The sequence below is a fragment of the Garra rufa genome, chromosome 1 (assembly GCF_049309525.1).
Source record: "Garra rufa chromosome 1, GarRuf1.0, whole genome shotgun sequence".
Lineage (NCBI taxonomy): Eukaryota > Metazoa > Chordata > Actinopteri > Cypriniformes > Cyprinidae > Garra > Garra rufa.
In genome coordinates this window covers 24,032,201-24,051,335 of record NC_133361.1, presented here as the reverse complement: position 1 = coordinate 24,051,335, position 19,135 = coordinate 24,032,201, and the positions used below count along the sequence as shown (strand labels likewise).

General features: G+C 37.5%; 1 protein-coding gene across 1 annotated transcript; it reads right to left on the bottom strand.

Annotated features, from left to right (window-relative positions):
• gipc1 (GIPC PDZ domain containing family, member 1) lies at positions 1 to 14,214 on the bottom strand. Its single transcript, XM_073849209.1, has 7 exons — positions 14,055 to 14,214; positions 10,280 to 10,603; positions 10,016 to 10,201; positions 9,454 to 9,634; positions 9,258 to 9,364; positions 3,219 to 3,300; positions 1 to 3,132 (listed from the first exon to the last, which is right to left on the bottom strand). The coding sequence occupies exons 2-7, from the start codon at positions 10,577 to 10,579 to the stop codon at positions 2,981 to 2,983; spliced, it is 1,008 nt and encodes a 335-aa protein (XP_073705310.1). The 5' UTR covers positions 10,580 to 10,603; positions 14,055 to 14,214; the 3' UTR covers positions 1 to 2,980.
• Between the last annotated feature and the right edge of the window lie 4,921 nt (positions 14,215 to 19,135).

Sequence of the window (19,135 nt, the reverse complement as noted above, 5' to 3'; positions counted from 1 at the left end):
TCGTTTTGTTTGTTTTAATATTGTTGAGAAATCTAACAAAGAACAATTTGGTGCAATAGCATTTCTGTCGATGAAAAAAACATAGATATAACAGACTTATATTATGATTATTGCCATTTGAATGTAGTCTGAGACAGTGTAACATGAGTCCATCAAAACCATTACATCATCAGTGTAAACTATCAAAAAGCATTTGTGTCCAAAGTAAATCAACGACAAGAGAGCTGTGTCCAAGCTACACTGATAGCATTAAGTATGTAAAAAATAACACAAAAACATTTAATTGTTTTTTTCTTTTTAATTTTTGATCTGGGTCCTTTAAACATCTTCCATAAGACAAGACGCCCGGCTAAATAGTAAAAAAAAAAAAAAAAAAAAGAAATATAAAGTTTGAAGTTTTAACCATCACATGATGAGTACTTTACATTTCAAACATGCTCTGACGTTACAGATGTGGAATACTACAGTGTTGAACTGCCTGCATAAAAGAGTAATAGTTATATCTGAGTTCCACCAACTTTATAACGCAACTTGTGCTCAGTGTAAGACGCCTGTGTTTGGTCATATTTGCAGAACTATTGTCAGTATCTTGGAAATGCTAACTGGACTGGCTGTAGTGTAGTTTCCGTAAACACATCAATACTATATACAGTCAAATCACTACTATACAATCAATACCATCTAACTCCTTCCAATCAGTGCTTTAACATTCACTTAAAAGTAGGGCTGGACAATATGTATCAAATATACACCACAAATATGTGTATATATACAACAGTTCTTTTTGGTCCTTAAATCAAATGTGGGGAGTGCAATATTCTAGTAATAACAGAACTGCACTTGTGGTATTTCTCACAGCGAGTGTCATGGTGGATGCCCAAATCCACCATAATTTTATAAATAATACTGTTTTTGTGTCACGGAATGTAGTTTAAGAGTTTTTAGGTGAGGACGTACTTGTTTAGACTTCAAATATGTGATTTGTTAATAAAGATAACATCTATTTGAAAACTTTCGGAGAGGCTTCAGGGTGTCAGCGGCTGTTAATCGCTCATGAACCCGTTGAGAGCAGCCTCACCTTGGCCAGATCTTCTGGAATTTGCCGTTGACTCTGATGTCTCTATAGTGGTTAAACATAAGATAGTAGTTTTGTTAAATCTAATGGACAGTCTTTGGTCTCATTAATCTATTATTTGTTCCAGTTTCTGCAAAATCTCATCATGTTTGTGTAAATTCAATGCTGTATATCAGAGCACTGCCTGTGTACTTTTGACTGAATGTCCTGGTAACTTTTATGATGGCTGTTGCTGTTGTTTATTAAATATTATCATTTATTAAATAACATTTTATATAAATAGTAGTAGTATTTAATTCCATATTTTATATAAACAATAGTAGTATTTAATAATATTTAGCATTGAAAAACGGTGTGTGCATTTGTGATGGTGATTTTAGTTCCGCCATTAGATGGGAGATAAGAGACTTTTTATGAGTCAGCAGTAAAAACTTTTAGTTTTAACAACAGCTTGATACAGCTAAAAAATTCACAGAAACACTGTTACCATAAATCACCCTTAGAAGATGGATATTGATGTTACGACAAAGACATCGCTTTCCTCATCGGACATTATGTTTTAACATTATGTTATTATGTTCATAATGTTTTATCGTGAATATGAGATTGAACTGAAGAATGAATGCTGTATCAGATCGCTCAGTCCATCTCTTTCTCATAATACTCGACTCAACATACAGTGAGCTTTTAATACAGTAATATTATAAACTTTCAATGTAACGGAGGCTTGGGCTCAGCTGTTAAACTGTAAACTTGAGATTTGAATCCATGGCGAAAGGAAGTAGTTTGCACAAAAGAGGGTTTCTAAAGACACTCCATTGTTGTTTCTTATGTATTTACACACTTGTGCCATCGAAACTGTTGTATAATCGCTAAATCAAACTCGTAGCTGTGTGATATGGCTGCATATCGGTACGCTGTGCTTACCTACTTACGACCGAATCACAGCCGTGCCGATATACAACCAAATCATGGTTTGTTTGAAAGTACCCTATTGTCCAGCCCAACTTTAAAGCCCTTCATACTTCCTCCACTATTCCTTTGAAGGATAAATACTGTAACAGCTGAAACACTATCTGTAATACTTCATGATACTTCTTAATACTGACTTCACTGATAAAAAAGAAAAAGATTTCCTTATGTTTGGCATTAGGTGGCAGTTTACCACACTACTGAAATGAAAACTGATGGTTTTTTTGTTTATTTCTTTCCCGTTTCTTTTACTCTTTTAAAATAAGAGCTAAGCCACAGAACTGGAAATGTAAAGCACTAGAGGTCATTTAGAAACGGTTCATTGCAACAACTTCAAAGCCACTTGAAATCCTTTGTATAAGAGAAAACAAGAGTACGTAACAAGACAGCACATGCTTTAGGGAATCATTATAGTGTTGATAAGACAAATGGTCCATGATTCTGCCATGGGACGGGTGAGATCCACACCGCAGAGGTCACTACAGTGCAAACCAGCATTGCCTCGATCTCTGCACTGCGTGTTCTGTGCCTTACCGTGCAATTTATACAACGTTGGGCAACACAGTGCAAGTGAAAGTCACAGTTTGTAACAGAATAACCTCACAGGGGTGCCAAACATGGGCCCTGGAGCAAACGCCTTGCAAATTCAATGAGTCTCAGCATTTTCTGCTTAATATCCTACTAAATAAGACATTTCATATAGGTGATTAGGCTCAACCTAGTCAAATGAATACAATTTTAAAATGCATTCGACGTAGTGTCTTGATAACATTTGCATCTTAAAAAAAAGTGAGTGTTAGAGGCCTACATACAAGTGTTTCCAGCGTTCGTAAAAGCATCCCAGCGTATGCTCCCAAAATCAACGAAAATAAAACTCAATAGTGTTCCTAAAGCAGTGTTTTCTAGAATTACCAGTTTCAGCCATTTCTAGAATTACACACGACCGACCTTTGCATCGCCTATGGCACCCCACACATCAAACACAAACTCATCTGGAAACGCAAAATCACCCAGAGTCTCGTCCAGCGCTTCGGCAAACTCATCCGGGTTCTTTTTGTCCTTGCCGAGCTCCACCATCGTGGCAGCTGTAAATAAGTGTGGGAGTTAGAAATGCCACTTAAAAACAGAAAACTGTACATAAAAAAACTGAAATATATGCAGAGAAACATACCAAGTTCACTGTCTCTAATGCCCATGTAGCTCTCCAATAGATCATCAACTTTCTCGATAGCTTTTTCTTCAAATGCTGACGGCTGCAACACAAAGAATAAATGAAAATATTACAGATTACATTGCTCAGCTAAAAATTATGATAACGGTGCAATTGTGTTTGGTTATTACCAAGATAATGTTATCTAGCTGGCACAGCATGAGGTAAAATAACAAATAAAACTACAAAACACACTGACATTTTGCATTGCTGACTGTAAATGTGTTTATGAATATATATGAAGTCACATTATAACTGTAACAATGCATATAATAATATAACATCTATAATAGTAACACATTTCCAGCTTTTTGCAATTTTGCAGTTTTGTGAAGAAAATGTTTGATTTCATGCATTAAATTTAAAAAAGTATACATAAAAATCTTTTTAATATTTAACTGATTTCATGCATGTAAATGTAATTTCTATACATTTATGTATACATGTATTTCTATAATTTCTGCTTCTAGCCATGAATTATAAGTTCCATAATATTCCAGGTTTATGACTCACATATAGAAATGAAAAACATATACACTTCCAGTGTTTTAAACAGTAATATTTTTTAAAGAAGTCTCATCTGCTCACCAAGCCTGCATTTATTTGCAAAAACAATACAATTTTAAAATATTTTTTACTACTTAATATAACTGTTGCCTATTTGGGTATATTTTCTATATTTTAAATTTTTATATATATTTTAGCATCATTACTTCAGTCACATGATCCTTCAGAAATTATTATAATATTCTGATTTACTGCTCAAAAAAACATTATCATCATGTTGAAAACAGCTGAGTATTTTGCTGAGTGTTTTTTCAGGGTTCTTTGATGAATAGAACATTCAGAATAACAGCATTTATCAAAAAAAAAAACATTATAAATTGTAACATTTGTAACATTATAAATGACTTTATCATCACTTTTGAAAAATTTAAATCATCCTTGCTAAATAAAAGTATTAATTTCTATCATTTCTTTCCCCAAAAGAAAAAAATATATACTGACTCCAAGCTTTTGAATAGTATAGTGTATAATATTACAAATGCTTTTTATTTCAGATAAATGCTGTTTTAAGTATTGATAATAATAATAAATGTTTCTTGAACAGCAAATCAGTCATGTGACACTAAAGACTGGAGTAATGTTCAAAAATTTTTGACTGGTAGTGTACATATCAAGTAGGGCTGCACGATTAATCGCACGATGTTGTGAGGCGCGTTTAGTCAATGAAGCCGGTTCTTTGATTAGTAGACATCTAGAAATCCCCACAACTTTCCAATTACATATTCGCTGACTCATGAACTGAACTGAACTGATCTGAGTTCACTGTATTCATCTATTTTTCACTCCGGCATCCATCAGTGGAATGTGCCAGTCTACCCAACATGAATGGCACACACACACTTGGACAATGTTTGCGTGACGACAGGACATCTTATCAGCTTCAGAGTCATCATATGGTCAACACAACCCACAAGGACACTGATAACGCCACACAGCCACAATAAGTACTGCTTATGGACACTTTCCTGGCTGAGTCCTGCCCACAGAGCTCATCACAGACAGACTGTGACGTACTGCAACAGCTCCAAGACTCAGCACCGAAGGACGACTTTCTGGTAAACAGCCAGGGAAGCCAGGACAACATTTTTCAGCCACTAGAAACACCAGAGCCAGAGCTCCATTCACCAGACACATTATCCCTCTCTCCAGCATCTCCACTTCTAAGCTTCTCACAGAAAATGGAGGAACTGGTATATGCTGGAACCAGACTCTCCCACTCTTTTGCTGCAAGCCCCCAGTTATCAACTAAAAAACGGCGGGCACCACAACCACCAAAACCTGTGGGTCCAGCTCGCCCTCCTCCTCCTCCTGTGAGAGCTCTCCGGCCGCTGCCACAACGTCAGGGCCCAAACCCTCCTCCGTCTGCTGTGAGTGAACCAAAAACAACTGATAACAGCTCTCAGTGATATGTGTCGGGTCCCCGCTATGATAACAGCAACACTCAGCAATGTTTACAGAACAAGCGGGAACCCAGTGTGCCTGTAGTTTTCCCTATTTCTGTTTTAATATGTGATAGAAAGTCTAAGGCCATCCCAAGCCGTACGGTTGACTCATCTAATCTGAGGCCTATTCTGCATCAAACTAAGATTGCTCTAGAGTCCTTTGACTCAAAAGTTAAGAATGTCTTTGATGACATCGCACCTGTAAAAATCAGAATTTCTGGCGAACATAAATCGCTGTGGAGAAAATCAACAGTAGTACAGAGTATGAAAAGACAATGCAGAAAAGCTGAGCGGATGTGGCGGAAGACGAAACTCGAAATTCACTATAGCATCTATAAAGACAGCCTTCATGCTTTCAATGCTGAACTAGGTAAAGCTAGACAAATGTTCTTCTCAAACCTTATAAACAGGAACTTAAACAACACTCGCACTCCTTTTGCTACCGTTGAGAGACTAACGAACCCCCTAGTCAGATCCCTAGTGAAATGCTCTCCGACAGCAAGTGCGATGAGTTTGCTTCCTTCTTTTCTGAGAAGATCAATAATATCAGAAAGACAATTAGCACACCCTCAAGTTATGCAGAGGTCAGACAGATTCGACCGCAATTTCAAAAAGAAGTCATTATGTCTACTTTTGAAGCAATCGATAGCAACATTTTGGAAGAAACAGTACAGCACCTCAAATCGTCAACCTGCCACCTCGACACACTTCCCACATCTTTTTTCAAAAGTGTGCTTAACTGTTTAGAAGCAGATCTCTTAGAAGTGTTTTTTTCCAAACTCCCTGAAAACTGCAGCTGTTAAGCCCCTTCTGAAAAAGAAAAATCTTGATAACACCATATTGAGCAACTATAGACCAATATCAAATCTTCCTTTTATAGGTAAGATTATTGAAAAGGTTGTTTTCAATCAGCTGAATCACTACATAAACTCAAATGGATACCTGGACCATTTCCAATCTGGCTTCAGACAACATCATATCACAGAGACAGCGCTCATAAAGATAATAAATGATATTCGCCTAAATTCAGACTCAGTGCTGGTACTACTAGATCTCAGTGCTGCGTTCGACACTGTCGATCACAACATTCTTTTAAACAGACTGGAAAACTGGGTCGGGCTTTCTGGGATGGTTCTCAAATGGTTCAGGTCATACTTAGAAGAGAGAGGATATTACGTAAGTATAGGAGAACATAAGTCTAAGTGGACGTCTGTGACATGCGGAGTCCCACAAGGCTCAATTCTAGCCCCGCTGCTGTTCAGCCTGTATATGCTCCCACTAAGTCAAATAATGAGAAAGAACCAAATAGCATATCACAGCTATGCAGATGATACCCAGATCTACCTAGCCTTATCGCCAAATGACTACAGCCCCATTGACTCCCTCTGCCAATGCATTGATGAAATTAACAGTTGGATGTGCCAAAACTTTTTACAGTTAAACAAGGAGAAAACAGAAGTCATTGCATTTGGGAACAAAGATGAAGTCCATAAGGTAAATGCGTACCTTGATGCTAGGGGTCAAAAAACAAAAAGTCAAGAATCTGGGTGTGATTCTGGAGTCAGACCTCAGTTTCAGTAGCCATGTCAAAGCAGTAACTAAATCAGCATACTATCATCTCAAAAACATTGCAAGAATTAGCTGTTTTGTTTCCCGTCAAGACTTGGAGAAACTTGTTCATGCCTTTATCAGCAGCAGGGTGGACTATTGTAATGGTCTCCTCACCGGCCTTCCCAAGAAGACCATTAGACAGCTGCAGCTCATACAGAACGCTGCTGCCAGGATTCTGACTAGAACCAAAAAATCTGAGCATATTACACCAGTCCTCAGGTCCTTACACTGGCTTCCAGTTATGTTTAGGATAGATTTTAAAGTACTTTTACTTGTTTATAAAGCACTCAATGGCCTAGGACCTACATACATTGCAGATATGCTCACTGAATATAAACCTAACAGACAACTCAGATCACTAGGATCGAGTCAGTTAGTAATATCAAGAGTTCACACAAAACAAGGTGAATCCGCTTTTAGCCATTATGCCGCCCGTAGTTGGAATCAGCTTCCAGAAGAGATCAGATGTGCTAATACAGTGTTTCCCAAACTTTTTTTCTGGGAACCCACATTTTAAAGTCGATAAATCCTTGTGACCCAATAAACATTAGGCCCATATAGTTCAAATATCACGAAGAGAATTTATGCATTAACAAATTATGTATGACCATTTTTAAGGTCATGCTTCCACTTAACTATTTAAAAGAGATACAGATATTTGACAAAGCACTTTTTTTTTTAAAAGTAAAATGCAGATTTGCAGAAAATGCTGTTTAACACAAACACAATATTTATCCGTTATTTTGATTTCAAATCCAAAAGTGCTTTTTTAGCATTGTGATCCTCTTTTATCACAGTTCACTAATACAATAACAGACATGCACGTTTAAACTCAATAAAAAACAACATATTATTCAATGCACTTGACTTCTAGATTTGTATATTAAGTTGCTCAAGCAAGTTGCAACACATTTTAACACAACATAGGGAGGCTATAGCTTCCTTTTCTAGTTGAAACTGGGCTATCAAAAAATATTTTAATTAAAACTTACCACAGACAGAAACAATCGGCTCTCATGCTGGTTTCGCATTAAATCTTTATTAAAAACAATCCTAAAGAACTTTTCTACCTGGACAAGTGCACGTATTATGTTCCCTTTTTCTTTAAAACTGTACTTTTCCTTATTTTAAACCTAGCCAAAAAGCCACGTGTTGACTGTGAAACAGTGGACTTCATTTATATGCATTTATGGGACATTTTCGTGTCAATCCATGTTCATTTTTACAGCGAAAAATGTGCTGTCACTTTAATTCAGCGCATGCAGCACAGCAAAAAATACTTCTCTGCTGCAAACGCACTGCTTCTGGGACGCACTACCGGACAGCAACCGCGTGCAGTGTGAACGCTCCAATCCGTGGGTGCGGAAAAAAATACGCAACGCATACGCACTGCAGACGAAGTTTGTGTGAAACAGGCGATGCAGAGCGCAGCTAAAGAACAACAACAAAAAAGAAAGCAGAAGAAGAAAACGACGAGCTCCCTCGTGCGGCTAATAGGTGAACTACACATAAATTTTAATCAAGAGTATATAGCGCACTGAAAAATAGTGCTCGACTTGGCGACCCATACAAAATCTCCCGCGACCCACTTGTGGGTCGGGACCCCGCCTTTGGGAATGACTGTGCTAATACATTAGCCACATTTAAATGCAGACTCAAAACTCATCTGTTCAGTTGTGCATTTATTGAATGAGCACTGTGCTACGTCTGAACAGATTGCATTATTTTATGTATAATCATTTTACTGTATTAATTAATTTTAAATAATTTTTTTTAAATCATCTTAAATGTTCTTAAATTTTGTTTTTATTGTTGTGATTATTATAAATTTGTATGATTTTTATGCTATTATGTTTTTAATTCCCTGTTATGTACAGCACTTTGAATTACCATTGTGTATGAAATGTGCTATATAAATAAACTTGCCTTGCCTTGCCTTGTATATATTTAAAGGGATAGTTCTCTCAAGCCATTCTAGGTGTATATGACTTTCTTTTTTCAGATGAATACAATCAGAGTTATATTAAAAAATGTCCTGGCTCTTTCCAGCTTTATAATGGCAGTGAATGGCTGCTGAGATTTTGAAGCAAATAAAAGTGCATCCATTTCATATAAAGTGCTCCACATGGCTCCAGAGGTTAATAAAGGCTTTTCCGAATTTGTGAATCGATGTGTTTGTGTAAGAAAAATATCCATATTTAAAACTTTATACACCGTAATCTTGCTTCTGCTAACTGTTCAGCGGATGACGTAGGATGTACCGTAAGCTCTAGTCAGAACATTTTTTAAAACAACTCCGATTGTATTCATCTGAAAGAATAAAGTCATATACACCTTGGATGGTGAATAAATCAAGGGGTAATTTTCATTTTTGTCTTACCAGTTCCTCTACGGTGGCCGGTCCTTTAGACCTCAGGCGCAGAGTTCCTCTGCCCGTTCCTAACTGTGCAGAGCCGGACTTGCTTCCCGACCGCTGACTAATCATGTCTTTAATAAAAAGGGTAAAAAAAAAAATATCATCATAAGATTCACTGTGCTGTCAATGTCAGCTACAAGACATAAAAAAATACACTTACCAAATGCCTTCAAAGGTTCCACCAGCTTCAGGACAAATGTTTTCCCTTTGGGCAATTCCTTCAGCATCTTGGCAACCTCATAATGGCGGCAACCAATGAGTATCTGCCCGTTGATTGACTCGATCATGTCACCCACGTTGATGACCTGGATCTGATGAATAATACTGCCTTCTCTTATTCTCTGCAAAGAAAACAGATGATTTTCAGATGATTACAGGTGTTCTGGAAAGCAGTTCGAATAAATTGTTGAATAAATTTGAATAAATTTTTGTTCTCTTTGAGCACAAAATGTACTTTCATAGATTTATAAAAATTAAGGTTGAACCCCTGATTCCACATGGATGCTTTATTGATTTCCTTACAACCTTTCTGGGCCTTGAATGTAGTAGTTGCGTTGCTGTCTATGCAAGGTCAGAAAGCTCTTGGATTTCATCAAAAATATCTTAATTTGTGTTTCAAAGATGAATGAAGGTCTCACAGGTTTGGAATGGCATGATTAATTAATCACAGATTTTTCATTTCTGGATAAACTATCACTAAAATCCCTGGTAATTCCTCTCACCTTAATGAAAGCATAGCCAGCTCCATTATCAGTAATGGTGAGCCCCAGTGCATCCTCTCCTTTAAAGACCTCCACTTCTTTCTTCTGGCCCTTCACGTGAGCAAATATAAAGTCCTCCAATCCAATCTGGCCACCCAAAAGTTTGTCCATATCCACTTTGTGAGTATTCAGTGTGCAAAACATCACCTGAGAAAAGAAATAAGCATTTAATTAGTATAATCATCAAGACCTGTTTTTTATAAAGCAAAGAGAAATGCCGCTCACCTCTGTTGGAGGGATCCCAAACGCCTCTCCTATCTTAGCGTAGAGCTCACGCACATTGCTAAAGCCCTCAATGCGACCCGTGGGGCTGCCGTGAGCCAGCTGGGTGTGGAAGATCAGACGGGGTCGCAGGCTGGTTGGTGGAGGTGGTAAGCCCTCGTGGGCAGCTCCTTCTCCCAGGCTGACTCTGCCACCATCCAGGCCATCCAAGCCTGGGACGTTCAGTCCAGCCCGGATGGGCTCGGCCTCCTCGTTCTCCACCAGCGGAGATGCTTTCTTTCTGCGTCCCAATCCAAGTGGCATTTTAGGTGCTGCAGTCTTCGTTTACTGTACAGGCACAGGCACAATGTTTAAATACAAATGGGGTCTGCGCAACACCTTCAATAATGTTCTTTATGTGCCCAAATCGAAGTACAAGTGTCTTGAGTTCAACCCATTCAAAGGAAATCTCCAGACCTGTCATACAAAGATGGACAAACTGGGATCAAAAAAGATATATTTGTAACAAATTTAATAAACAAGCAAAAAAGATAGATAGACAGACAGACAGACAGACAGACAGACAGACAGATAGATAGACAGCTAATACAGAGACAGACAGACAGATAGACAGCTAATACAGAGACAGACAGACAGATAGACAGCTAATACAGAGACAGACAGACAGATAGACAGCTAATACAGAGACAGACAGACAGATAGACAGCTAATACAGAGACAGACAGACAGATAGACAGCTAATACAGAGACAGACAGATAGATAGCTAGATAGCTAATACAGAGACAGACAGATAGATAGACAGCTAATACAGAGACAGACAGACAGATAGCTAGACAGCTAATACAGAGACAGACAGATAGATAGACAGCTAATACAGAGACAGATAGATAGACAGACAGACAGCTAATACAGAGACAGACAGACAGACAGACAGACAGACAGACAGACAGACAGACAGACAGACAGACAGCTAATACAGAGACAGACAGCTAGATAGACAGCTAATACAGAGACAGACAGACAGACAGACAGACAGACAGACAGACAGACAGATAGACAGCTAATACAGAGACAGACAGACAGACAGACAGACAGCTAATACAGAGACAGACAAATAGCTAGACAGCTAATACAGAGACAGACAGACAGATAGATAGACAGACAGCTAGATAGACAGCTAATACAGAGACAGACAGACAGACAGACAGACAGCTAATATAGAGACAGACAGACAGACAGACAGACAGACAGACAGACAGACAGACAGACAGACAGACAGACAGACAGACAGCTAATACAGAGACAGACAGATAGACAGCTAATACAGAGACAGACAGATAGATAGACAGCTAATACAGAGACAGACAGCTAGATAGACAGCTAATACAGAGACAGACAGACAGACAGACAGACAGATAGACAGCTAATACAGAGACAGACAGACAGATATACAGCTAATACAGAGACAGACAGACAGATAGACAGCTAATACAGAGACATACAGACGGATAGACAACTAATACAGAGACAGACAAATAGCTAGACAGCTAATACAGAGACAGACAGATAGATAGACAGACAGCTAATACAGAGACAGACAGACAGACAGACAGCTAATATAGAGACAGACAGACAGACAGACAGACAGATAGACAGCTAATACAGAGACAGACAGACAGACAGATAGACAGCTAATACAGAGACAGACAGACAGATAGACAGCTAATACAGAGACAGACAGATAGATAGCTAATATAGAGACAGACAGACAGACAGACAGACAGACAGACAGACAGATAGACAGCTAATACAGAGACAGACAGATAGATAGATAGCTAATACAGAGACAGACAGATAGATAGCTAGATAGCTAATACAGAGACAGACAGATAGATAGACAGCTAATACAGAGACAGACAGATAGATAGACAGCTAATACAGAGACAGACAGACAGATAGATAGACAGCTAATACAGAGACAGATAGATAGACAGACAGACAGCTAATACAGAGACAGACAGACAGACAGACAGACAGACAGACAGACAGACAGACAGACAGCTAATACAGAGACAGACAGCTAGATAGACAGCTAATACAGAGACAGACAGACAGACAGACAGACAGACAGACAGACAGATAGACAGCTAATACAGAGACAGACAGACAGATAGACAGCTAATACAGAGACAGACAAATAGCTAGATAGCTAATACAGAGACAGACAGATAGATAGACAGCTAATACAGAGACAGACAGACAGATAGACAGCTAATACAGAGACAGACAGACAGATAGACAGCTAATACAGAGACAGACAGACAGATAGACAGCTAATACAGAGACAGACAGATAGATAGATAGCTAATACAGAGACAGACAGATAGATAGCTAGATAGCTAATACAGAGACAGACAGATAGATAGACAGCTAATACAGAGACAGACAGATAGATAGACAGCTAATACAGAGACAGACAGACAGATAGATAGACAGCTAATACAGAGACAGATAGATAGACAGACAGACAGCTAATACAGAGACAGACAGATAGATAGACAGCTAATACAGAGACAGACAGACAGACAGATAGATAGACAGACAGCTAATACAGAGACAGACAGACAGACAGACAGCTAATACAGAGACAGACAGACAGACAGACAGACAGACAGACAGACAGACAGCTAATACAGAGACAGACAGACAGATAGATAGATATATAGATAGATAGCAAATACAGAGACAGACAGACAGTCAGATAGATAGCAAATACAGAGACAGACAGATAGATAGATAGATAGATAGATAGATAGATAGATAGATAGATAGATAGCTATTACAGCTATGACTGTGGAAACAGGTTTAGTTTGCATTTATACATATCTTATAGTGCATTAATATTTCCTACATGTCAAGTATAAATAAGTGCTTCCATGCTCATTTTTAAAATAATGTTGTATTTCTCATACATTAAGCACAATTAACACACTAAGATAGAGCAGAACAAATTTCTAAGAAATTTAGGACGCAAGCAAAGTAATTTTATTTTAATTTAAACAGATTTAATTTGGGGATTATAAATCTGTTTGTGACCCCGGACAACAAAACCAACCATAAGGGTCAATTTTTAATTTTGAGATTTCTTTTAAAATTGATATTTATACATCATCAACACTAAATAAACAAGCTTTGTATGGTTAAGATATGACAATATTTGGCCGAGAAACAACTATTTGAAAATCTGCAATCTGAGGGTGCAAAGAGATCAAAATACTGAGAAAATCGCCTTTAAAGTTGTAGAAATGCATATTACTAATCAGAAATTAGGTTTAGATATATTTACGATAGGAAATTGACAAAATATCTTCATGGAACATGATCTTTACTTGATCTTAATGATTTTTGGCATTAAAAAAATCGATATTTTTTACCCATACAATGTATTTTCGGCTATTGCTACAAATATAACCGTGCTACTTAACACTGGTTTTGTGGTCCAGGGTCACATATATCATTCACAACATCAAAAACAAATAACAAAGTATTTAGTTCTGCCATGTTTATTTACACAGTCATCCAACATGCAAACTCTTAACAGCAACCTGACTAAAAACGATTAACTAAACTCATAGCGACCACTGGAAAAGCACTTTAATGTGTTTAAGTTTCAGGATTAAAGCAGCCTAACATGTTTCTATTCATAGACTGAAGCTAAAGCAGCTAACAGTAATGTGAGTTAGCATGTTAGCATCCTCTAGACATCACGACACTTACCAAACTAACACTGACAGGGAGGAAACCATGAACCGCTGGGACGTCGGGGTTATAATTTAATCATTATAAAAGATAACTGTTGAGGAGGGTTATAGCAGGAGTTTAGGGAGTATGTTCTGGAATGTGAGAGAAAGGCGGATACCACATCTCTCAACACAACCTGCAGCTCTTCCTCTACTGAGACGCCGAACAGCAGCGCAGCACAAACACCAGCGCACTGCTGCCACCTACAGGTGACGTGCGGTTATGACATCATCAGTCAACGACGCGTCTTTTACTAGAGCTATAGACCTTTTTCCGGTAAAGACTAGAAGGGATACATGATTCGCTACTGGGCATGCGCACATCAATCTAACATTATTTTTATCACACTGTACAACAATAATACTGTTTTTTTTTATTATAGTAAGGGCTAAGTTTAGGGTTGGGGTAGGTGTAGACGTTAAAAAAAACACACTCTAATAGGTAGAAAAATTAATTTCATTGTTAGTTTCCGGTCGTACACGTATCCCTTCTAGCCACAACCCCTTTTTCCTGAGTAAACGATGAGCGTCGCCATTACGAATTCTAACCAAGGGGCAACCTCCCGCTCTCTCTATTGAAACCAACACGGAAGTGACTTAAACTGCAATTCATCGACTGGCCGCTAGAGACTGGCTGCAGAAGGGAGTCAGTCCCATTGACTCCCCATGTTAAAATGCCCAACTTTACAGCAGAAAAAAGTATGTTTACAGCCTGGTTCAAAAAATGGTTTTGGTCTATATAGCTAGTTTTGCCCTACATGTCAACTGTGAGGGGGGTGAATTTTTTTATAACTCATCCGTATAAGTTATATTAAGCCTTAAAGTTCTGCATAATTAAAGGCGTGGTCACTTGAGTGACAGGGGGATTGCCGCTGCTCTCACCACTGGCGCGCTAGGCGGGCGTGGTTTCAGCAACCAGCTCCACCCGCGTCCCGCCTTTTTGCCCATTTTTGATTATCCGGGAGTGACGCGCGGTGACGCGATTCCAAGATGGCGACGGCCGACTCCCGCCCACTATAGGCTTCAAAATAGCGCTTCAGAATCCTACGGGTGACGTCACGGATACTACGTCCATATTTTATACAGTCTATGATTCTAACGTCAGATTGAATGCTTTTCTGTTCCAGTTTCCATAGGAACCCATTCAAATAGCGTCCATGTGTTTTTAATGTAGCTACCTTCCGCTGCTTCGTGTCATCTACACACTCATTAAAGTGAGGCACTGACAAATGACGGTCATTGCGACATTGCCAAGTGATGGCGCTATGGAGCCATGTGCTTTTTAAAAACATTTTAATAGGTTTAACATTAGTTTACTAGCTCGGAATATACCCTAATTTGACTAGAAACAATGCAGACCGGAAATGCAAAGCATTCTTTAAGTTAAGAGTCGGACTTACTTCCGTGTTCAGGAAAAACGTCTATAGGGGGAAACGTCAATGTTACAGCAATTACCATGTTTGTTAAAAAAAAAAAATGCAGTTATTTGAATAAAAAGTGCCCCCATAGCACATTCGGTCTGGGGCCCCTGGATCGCAAGTTTAGGAAGTGGTGCTGTAGTGGTACGTAAAAATAAGATTACTCTTGCAATACTAATCATTTGATTTATGTTTAACAAGAATACAAGGTTCATACAGTTTTGGATGAAAGAATGTCCATGTTTCCAGACATTCCAGAAATAATTTTAAAGAGATTTTCTGAGCAGAATTCATTTAATTCATACACTACCAATCAAAAGTTTTTGAACAGTAAGATTTCTTATGTTTTCTAAAATATATATTTTTTAACACTAGCTAGATGATATTGCTCTTTGTGTGGGCAAAGTATAACAATGTAAAATAAGTATAACAATTTAAATATACACTACCAGTCAAAAGTTTTTTTAGAAGATTTTAATGTTTTTTAAAGAAGGCTCTTTTACTCTCCAAGACTGCGTTTATTTGATCTGAAATACAGCAAAAGCAGTAATATTGTGAAATATGTTTACTATTTAAAATAACTGCTTTCTATTTGAATATATTTTAAAATGTAATTTATTCCGGTGATCAAACTACATTTTCAGCATTATTTTCCAGTCTTCAGTGTCACATGATCCTTCAGAAATCATTTTAATATATTTTTTATTACACACTATACCATTCGAAAGTTTGGAGTCAGTATTATTTAATTATTTTTGGGAAAGAAATTACAGAAATTAACACTTTTATGTAGCAAGGATTCATTAAATTGATCAAAAGTGATGATAAAGACATTTATGTTACAAAAGATTTCTATTTCAGATAAATGCTGTTCTTCTGAACTATCTACTCATCAAAGAAACCTGAAAAAAATTCTGCTCAGCGGTTTTTAACATAATATTTTTATTTATTTTTTTAAAGGCAAATCAGCATATTAGAATGATTTCTGAAGGATCATGTGACTGGAGTAATGATGCAAAAAATTCAGCTTTGAAATCACATGACTAAAGTATAATAGAAAACAGTTATTTTACATAGTAAAATATTTCAACAATTAACTGTTTTTGCTGTACTTTGGATCAAATAAATGCAGGCTTGGTGAGCAGAAGAGACTTCTTTGAAAAAACTAAAATCTTTTGAATGGTAGCAACACCATCTAGCTAGTGTTAAATAAAACTTTTAGTGCTAGAAATGATTACTCAGGTCATCCAAGATGTCGATGAGTTTGTTTCTTCAAAGATTTAGAGACCTGGGGTCCGTTCTTCGTACCTGGCTTACTACATCCAAGATCAAATGACACATCTAAGATCAAATCATCGTGCTAACTATGAGCTCGCTATTCCGGTTCTCCGAACGCACCTGTTGTTGATGATTAGTATAGCTGGATGAAGTTATTTGAGATCACTGGGTGGCTTAAAAGGGGATACGTATCGATAGTAGAAACATTGATCGGCAACTCTTTGATTGGTCGGCGAACATGACGAAGGAGCGCGCTCAGTATTTTTCTGCAGCAGAGCAAGAACTCTTGATTGAGGGATTTCAGGAGTTTCAGAGTTTATTTAAAACGCAAGGGAACACTGCAAAGGCTGGAAAAGCAAGGAGAGAGGGCTGGCAAAAAGTTGTGAACACATTAAATGCGTTAATGCTGCCCATGTTACATGTTTTTTCCTTGATATGTTATTTTATTTATATTTTAATTTTTTTATACACTACTGTTCAAAAGTTTGGGGTCAGTAAGACTTGTAATAGTCTTTAAAGAAGTCTCTTATACTCATCAAGGCTGCATTTATTTGATTAAAAATACAGAAAAAACAGTAATAGTGCAAAATGTTTTTACAATATAAAATAATGTTTTTTTTATTATTATTTTAACATACTTTAAAATAGAATTTATTCCTGTGATGAAAAGCTGAATTTTTATCAGCTGTTACTCCAGTCTTAAGTGTCACATGATCCTTCAGAAATCATTCTAATATGCTGATTTATCATTAGAATGATCAATGTTGGATAATATCAACAGTTGTGCTGGATAATATCAACAGTTGTGCTGCCAAATATTTTTTTGAACCTCTGATATATATATATATATATATATATACCATAGACTGTAAAAAAAGATATACTTTCTTGCAAGATACTTTTTTTTCCCCACGTGAGTCAGTCCGCGTCAGTCGTGCTCTTTAACCAATCAGATGTGACCTCGCCATTTCAACCAATCATAACCCGCCAGGAGCGCAGCCTAAATCCTGTTTACATGAGATAAACCTGCTCCCGAGCAGGTTTAAACTTACGGACCTGTTACTATGACAGCAAGTCGCGGATGAGCTTCGAAGAACCGAACGATCCAAGATCACGCAAAATCGTCAACAATCAAATCCAGCTAACTTAGTTAGCGAGGTACGAAGAACGGACCCCTGCTCTGCAGTGAATGGGTGCCGTCAGAATGAGAGTTCAATCAGATGATAAAACGTCGCAATAATCCACATGACTTTAGTCTGTTGATTAATGTCTTGTTAATCAAACAACTGTTTGTGAGAAACAAATCCACCACTTAAAGGGGTCATCAGATGCCCATTTTCCACAAGTTGATTCGATTCTTATAGGGTCTTAATGAGAAGTCTATAACATACTTTGGTTAAAATTTCTCAATGGTAGTGTAAAAAACACTCGTTTTACCTTCAAAATCAGCGCTTTTTCAAGCTATTCTGTTGCATGCTCCTTTAAATGCTAATGAGCTCTGTTTGCTTGCAAACATTCTCGATCTGTGCGTAATTCTCTACTAATTCAGACAAGACTCACTGGAAAAAAACTATATTATGGATAGAGGACTGACATTTTTGCCTGAAGCAATGGTTACTCAGAAACATTTTGATGGATTTGTTTCTTACAAAAATCCAGCTTTTCACTTCACAGTTTGTTAACTGATAGACTGGAGTTATGTGAATTACTTGTGCGTTATTGTAATATTTTTACCAGCTGTTTGGACTCTAATTCTGACGGCACCCATTTACTGTTGTTGATCCACTGGTGAGCAAGTGATGAAATCTTTTTCCAAATCTGTTCTGATGAAGAAACCAACTCAACCACATTTTGCATGCCCTGAGTTTCATTTTTGCGCAACTATTCCTCAAGGTTGTTCACAGAGAATAGAGAAGACGACATAGAGGAACAGCTCACGCATTTAAAGAGGCAGATGACAACTGTAGCAACAAAAAGCACATTGTCATTTGTCGGTGTGGGCATTAATATTCATTATAGTTCTTCATGTAAACAGGCCTTTGAATAGTTTACAGCAGAGTAGAAATAGATAAAAAGTATACTTTTTCTAATACTTAAAAAAATATCACTTATAACTCTATGATCACTGAACATATGTGACTATGGGCCACAAAACCAGTCATAAGTAGCACGGGTTTATTTGTAGAAATTGTCAAAAATAAATAGTACGGTTCAAAATGACCAATTTTTCTTTTATGCCAAAAATCATTAGGATATTAAGTAAAGATAATGTTTCATGAAAATATTTTGTATATTTCCTACCATAAATATATCAAAATTTAAGTTTTGATTAGTAATATGCATTGCTATGAACTTCATTTGG

Coding starts and splice junctions, on each gene's coding strand:
- gipc1 (XM_073849209.1), bottom strand. CDS start 10,579: ATGCCACTTGGATTGGGACGCAGAAAGAAAGCATCTCCGCTGGTGGAG. Junction 10,202..10,279: donor TTGGGATCCCTCCAACAGAG/GTGAGCGGCATT, acceptor TTCTTTTCTCAG/GTGATGTTTTGCACACTGAA. Junction 3,133..3,218: donor CATTAGAGACAGTGAACTTG/GTATGTTTCTCT, acceptor ACTTATTTACAG/CTGCCACGATGGTGGAGCTC.